This window comes from Lithobates pipiens, unplaced genomic scaffold, assembly GCF_037356315.1.
Source record: "Lithobates pipiens isolate NorthernLeopardFrog02 unplaced genomic scaffold, aLitPip1_a1.2 Scaffold_28, whole genome shotgun sequence".
NCBI lineage: Eukaryota > Metazoa > Chordata > Amphibia > Anura > Ranidae > Lithobates > Lithobates pipiens.
In genome coordinates, this window is record NW_027507789.1 from 159,663,041 (window position 1) to 159,669,942 (window position 6,902).

The window sequence follows — 6,902 nt, forward strand, 5'->3', positions numbered from 1 at the left end:
AGTTCAGGGCCAAGCACACAATTTAGAATTGTTTTTTTCTATTATTGGTATTTACTAAATATCAATATCTTCCATGAAATGTAACAGAAACACAGTAAAACTATATCATGCACACGTACTAGCTTAGGGTGTATTACATTTAAAAAAAAAAAAAGCAGCTAGAACCTGGAGCAAAGCACTGGAACCATTTATTTTAAAGCTAGTAATTTATTATAAGCATGGGGACCTGCATACAGGCTTTAGAACATATGATTTATTATCGCTATAGGCATATAGGTATGAGTGATTTCTCCTAAAATGCAGCATGAGGGTAAGGATAGATAGATAGATAGATAGATAGATAGATAGATAGATAGATAAATTTCTACATTTATTTTTTTCAACCAGGTTACAATACATCAGGAAAGTAAAACGATTGTAGGACGATAATTGTGCTCTACCCAATTATATGAATATGAAAAGTACTGAGCACAGCAAAGGCCTCTGCATAATAGGTATCATCACTAATCATCATTGATAAGAAAGTAGCCATTGTGAGGTTGAAATACCACCATTTAAAATACAACACACAAATATATAAAATACAATGCATTAGATATTCATTTTAAACCATGGCCATGTGCTACAAGAGGCAATGAGATAATAAAATAATTCCATTTATTAAATATCTGATATCCACAACCCAAAATCAGAGCCTGACAAACACATAACCTGTTTGCACAAAAGGTCTGTTGCTGTTCTCTAATACCTCTGCTAGCCACCAGCTATTGAAACACCCATCTATACATCTATTGTTCTACTGAAATGCTGAATGTAAATCTCTATACCCTGCATATAGATGGAAAAAAAGAATGCTAGTGATAGGAAGACAAATAGCATTATTAAGAACTTTAGACCTACTGCATATCAAATAGTACAGCCCATAAAATTGGTTCTTTGTTACAACTACCTACTGCTGCTTGTGTGTGAGACACAATGAGGCCTTGTTTGCATTGAATAGAAGAAAGATCAAATATTGAAATACAAAAAAATCTGATGTTAAGAAATGATTAAGCCTTAAAGTTTCTGATAGTCAGGACTGAGCTCCTAGTCAATCATCTAGCAATCTGACCATGATTTGGTAGTCACGATGACATGCTTGGTGAGTAATTAGTTGCACCAGTTAGGGGTTCACATATCTTGGTCAGTGCACCCGAAACTCATTATCCATTTAAACTGAGAAAACCAATGCATTGATCTTCTTAACCATTATGAAGATGAAGATATAGAAGAAATGTCTTCTATACATTAAACAGAAGAAAGATAAAATATATGAATGCAAACCTATATAAAATTTACCGTTAGGAAATGTTGACACATTAAAGTTTCTGATATTTAGGATTGAGGTTTGTAGTCAATCATCTACTAAGCTGAGCATCATTTGGCTGTCTAAATGACATGCTTGATGATTAATTAGCTGTATCATTTAAGGGCTCACATATATTGTCCACAGCATTCCTAAAATTGGACAAATCAAAGTCCTAGTGATCGTCCTATTATTTATTAAAATGCATTATTATGCATTAGACTGCAGAAAGATAAATTATAAAAAAAAATAAAAAAATAAAAACGAAATCTGGTGTTACATAGTAGGTGAGGTTGAAAAAATACACAAGTCCAACCTATGTGCGTGATTATATGTCAGTATTACATTGTATATCCCTGTATGTTGCAGTCATTCAGGTGCTTATCTAATAGTTTTTTGAAACTATCGGTGTCCCCCCCGCTGAGACCACCGCCTGTGGATTGGAATTCCACATCCTTACTGCTCTTACAGTAAAAAACCCTCTACGTAATTTAAGGTTAAACCTCTTTTCTTCTAATTTTAATGAGTGGCCACGTGTCTTGTTAAACTTTCTTCCGCAAAAAGTTTTATCCCTATTGTGGGGTCACCAGTACGGTATTTATAAACTGAAATCATATCCCCTCTCAAGCGTCTCTTCTCCAGAGAGAATAAGTTGCTTGCGACCTTTCCTCATAACTAATATCTTCCAGACCCTTTATTAGCTTTGTTGCCCTTCTTTGTACTCGCTCTATTTCCAGTACATCCTTCCTGAGGACTGGTGCCCAGAACTAGACAGCATACTCCAGGTGCGGCTGGACCAGAGTCTTGCAGAACGGGAGAATTATCGTTTTATCTCTGGTGTTGATCCCCTTTTTAATGCATTACAATATTATGTTTTGCTTTGTTAGCAGAAGCTTGGCATTGCATGCCATTGCTGAGCCTATCATCTACTAGGACCCCCAGGTCCTTTTCCATCCTAGATTCCCCCAGAGGTTCTCCCCCCAGTGTATAGATTGCATTCATATTTTTGCCCCCCAAATTCATTATTTTACATTTTTCTACATTATACCTCATTTGCCATGTAGTTACCTACCCCATTAATTTGTTCAGATCTTTTTGCAAGGTTTCCACATCCTGCAGAGAAGTTATTGCCCTGCTTAGCATCGTCCACAAAAACATAGATTTAACTGTTTACCCCATCCTCCAGGTCACTTATGAACAAAATAAATAGGATTTATCCCAGCACAGAACCCTTGGGGACCCCACTACCCACCTCTGACCATTCTGAGTACTCCACATTTATCACCAGCCTCTGAACTCGCCCTTGTAGCAAGGTTTCAATCCCTGTACTAACCCTATGGTCCATGCCAACAGACCTTATTTTGTACAGTAAACGTTTATGGGGAACTGTGTCAAATGCTTTTGCAAAATCCGTCTACTGGCCTTCCTTTATCTAGATGGCAACTCACTTCCTCATAGAAGACTAATAGATTGGTTTGGCAAGGACAATTCTTCATGAATCCATGCTGATTACTGCTAGTGATACTGTTCTCATTACTAAAATCTTGTATATAGTCCCTTATCATCCCCTCTAAGAGCTTGTATACTATTGATGTTAGACTAACTGGTCTGTAATTCCCAGGGATGTATTTTTGGCCCTTTTTAAATATTGGTGCTACATTGGCTTTTCTCCAATCAACTGGTACCATTCCAGTCAGTAGACTGTCAGTAAAAATTAGGAACAATGGTCTGGCAATTACTTGTCTGAGTTCCCTAAGTACCCTCGGATGCAAGCCAATCTGGTCCCGGTGAATTATTAATGTTAAGTTTCCCAAGTCACTGCAAACACTAACACAAACACTGCAGTTTTGGTTACTGAAGCCCCCCGTTTCCATAAAAAAGGAGAAGCAGAAGAATAAATTCAATACCTTCGCCATCTCCCCATCCTTTTAACCAGATGTCCTTCTTCATTCTTTATGGGGCCAATATGGTCTGTCCTCCCTTCTTTTCTGTTTACATACGTAAATAATTTTTTGGGATTTTTTTGCTCTCCTCCATGTGTCTTTTGTGCTCTATCTTAGCCGCCCTAATTGTGCCCTTACATTTCTTGTTGCATTTTTTATAAAGTCTGAATGCTGATGATGATCCCTCAAACTTGTATTTTTTGAAGGCCTTCTCCTTTGCTTTTATATGCATTTTTATTTTGGAGTTAAGCCATCCAGGACTTTTTTTCGCTCTTTTACATTTATTACCCAATGGGATGCTCTTATTTAATATGCTCTTAAAGCAAACCCACCTCTACTCCGTGTTCTTTGTTCCTAAGATTTTAGCCCAATTCATGCTTTCTAGCAATGTTCGTAGTTTACGGAATTTGGCTCTTTTGAAATTCAGTGTCTTTGTATTCCCCTTATGTTTCCTATTTGTGTGATTTATACTGAAGCCAATTGACATGTGATCGCTGTTTCCTAAATTGCCCTGTATTTCCAGGTCCGTGATCAGGTCTTTATTGTTGGTAATCAGTAGATCCAGTAACGTTTATTTCTAGTTGGTACGTCTACCATCTGGCCCATGAAATTGTCCTGCAAGACATTTAGGAACTGGTGAGCCTTACACAAATGTGTGGTTCCCTCCACCCAGTCTATGTCTGGATAACTAAAATCCCCCATTATGATAACACTTCCCATCTTTGCTGCTAATCCAACTTATGATTGGAGATCTGTCCCCCCCCCCCCCCCCCCCCCGGCCTATGGAATACTCCCAGTATTATTTTCCCCTTAGCTTCATCCCTTTGGAGCACTACCCATAAGGATTCCACCTCCTTAGGGGATGTTCACACATTAAATAGAAGATAAATATAAAAAAATCTGGTGTTAAGAAATAACCATGCATTAAAGTTCCAGGATTGAAGTCCTAGTCAATTATCTACGTATATTACATTAAAAAATGGTATTAATAGATGATCACACCTTAAAGTTTTTGATATTCAGGACTGAGGTTCCTAGTCAATCATCTACTACTCTGACTATGATTGGGTAGTCTCGATGACAAGCTTGGTGAGTAATTAATTGCACCTGTTAACGGCTCACATATCATGTCCACAACATCCCTCTAATTGAAGAAACCAATGCATTGATCTTCTTAACCCTTTGAAGATATGTTTTTAAGCTTCTATGTATTAATCAGAAGGAAGATACGTAATATAAAAAAAATGTGGTGTTAAGAAATGATCACACATTAAAGTTTTTGATATTCAGGACTGAAGTCCTAGTCAATCATCTACTAATCTGACCATGATTGGGTAATTGATTGCACCAGTTAATGGCTCATATATCTTGTCCATAGCATTGCTTCAATTGGAGAAACCAATGCACTGATCTCCTTAACCCATATAAAGATATGTTTTTTTTGGCTTTTATGCATTCATTAGAAGAAAGATATATAATATAAAAAATCTGGTGTTAGTAAATGATCACACATAGTTTTTGATATTCATGATTGAAGTCCTGGTCAATCGTCTACTAATCTGACCATGACCGGGTAATTAATTGCACCAATAAAGGGCTCACGTATCTTGACCACAGCATTGCTTTATCAAGATACAATGAAGATATATAATATAAAAAAAATCTGGCGTTAGGAAATAACCATGTGTTAAAGCTTCAGGAATGAGGTCCTAGTCAATTATCTACCAATCTATTAGATAAAAAAAATTATATTAAGAGGTAATCGCACCTTAAAGTTTCTGATATTCAGGTTCTTGGTCAATCATCTACTGATCTGACCATGATTGGGTAGTCTCAATGACATGCTTGGTGAGTAATTAACCAATTAATTAACCAATTAATTAACCAATGCATTGATCTTCTTAACCTTTATGATGATGTTTTTGGCTTCTATGCATTCATTAGAAGAAAGATAAAAAAAAAGTATAAAAAATCCAGTGTTAGGAAAGGATCACACATTAAAGTTTGATATTCAGGATTGAAGTCCTAGTCAATCGTCTACTAATCTGACCGTGATTTGGTGAGTAATTAATTGCACTAGTTAATGGCTCGCATATCTTGTCCACAGCATTGCTTTAATTGGAGAAACCAAAGCATGGCTCTTAACCTTTATCAAGATACATATTTTGTCTTGTAGAAGATAAATGATATAGAAAATCTGGTGTTAAGAAAGAACCATGCATTAAAGTTCCAGGATTGAGGTCCTAGTCAATTACCTACTAATCTATTAGATTTAAAAAAAAATGATATTAAGAGGTGATCACACCTTACAGTTTCTGATATTCAGGATTGAGGTTCTTGAGCAATCACCTACTAATCTGTTAGATTAAAAAATTAGAGATGATCACACCTTAAAAGTTTCTGATATTCAGAATTGAGGTTCTTAGTCAATCAACTACTAATCTATTAGATTTAAAAAAAATGGTATTGCGAGATGATCACACCTTAATGATTCTGATATTCAGGGTTGAGGTTCTTAGTCAATTATCTACTAATCTATTCGATTAAAAAATGGTATTTACGAGATTATCACACCTTAACATTTCTGATATTCAGGATTGAGGTTCTTAGTCACCCATCTACTAATCTGACTATGATTGGGTAGTCTCAATTACATGCTTGGTGATGGTGAGTAATTAAATGCACCAGTTATTGGCTGTCATATCTTGGCCACAGCAGCCAAGACTCATCAGCAGTGGAGAAACCAGTGCATTGATCTTCACAATCTCTTAACCAACAGCCATGGTGTTTAGAAATCTTTGGTGGATGGAATAAAAAGCCCTCCTATCATTTTATTTGATGGACCATATGAGATCAGCCCAACTGGTTACCCCACCTGCTGCTGCAATGGTATGGTCCAGCCTCCAGCATGCCTGGACCATACCATCACCTCTAGGGGTGTATTCTTAATAAAAAGCACAGTAAATCAAAATGGCATGTGAGTCCTTACCCCCGTCTTCTTCATCGAAAGAGTTCATGCAGGGGAAATAGATAGCCAGAGCCTCGAACGATGCAGACAGGCTAAGCCGGCTCTGTGACCTCTCCATAAACATGCCCGGGGCTCCCCCGGGGTCAGAGGGGGGCTTCGGGAGCTTGGACGCCCCATTTTTCACTCGGAGCACTGCACGAGGCGTCTTGGCAGCTGTAACGGAGCTGTAATAGGAGAAAACAAAGCCCCCCGATCACCTGCTGCACCCCCAACAAGTGTCCCTCCTCAGCACAGCGCTCCCCCTTGTAGATGGTGCATTCAGAGACGGAGGGGGTCCATAGTCCTTGGTCACCGATCCGGGGAATTGCAGCTTCTTGTCTCCGGCTGGCTGCATGCACACAAATCTCTGGCTGGAGCTTCATTCACAGAGATGACAGGAGGGGGCTGAATGAAGTCATTATTAGGATGCGTCCTGTCCAATCAGGGGGAAGGGGAGGCGGGGCCAGTGTCAGAGCATCTCTAGGCTCGCTGGTACCATCTGAGTCATGTCTGCTCTGAAGACTGGGCAGGGAATAGAAGTCCTCACCGATCTCTACCGGCCCATAGCATGGCACCAAGTGCCAGCACTACGCTGCTTTTTACAGTT

At 38.4% G+C, this 6,902-nt stretch overlaps 1 protein-coding gene across 2 annotated transcripts in view; it reads right to left on the reverse strand.

The window, feature by feature from the left end:
- RIMS4 (regulating synaptic membrane exocytosis 4) overlaps window positions 1-6,670 on the reverse strand; it is a 322,400-nt gene extending 315,730 nt beyond the window's left edge. For both annotated transcript variants that reach the window (XM_077459797.1, XM_077459796.1), the window contains exon 1: window positions 6,278-6,670. In XM_077459797.1, the coding sequence (XP_077315923.1) occupies window positions 6,278-6,380 (103 nt within the window). In that variant the 5' untranslated portion in view covers window positions 6,381-6,670. The remainder of the gene's footprint in view (window positions 1-6,277) is intronic.
- Between the last annotated feature and the right edge of the window lie 232 nt (window positions 6,671-6,902).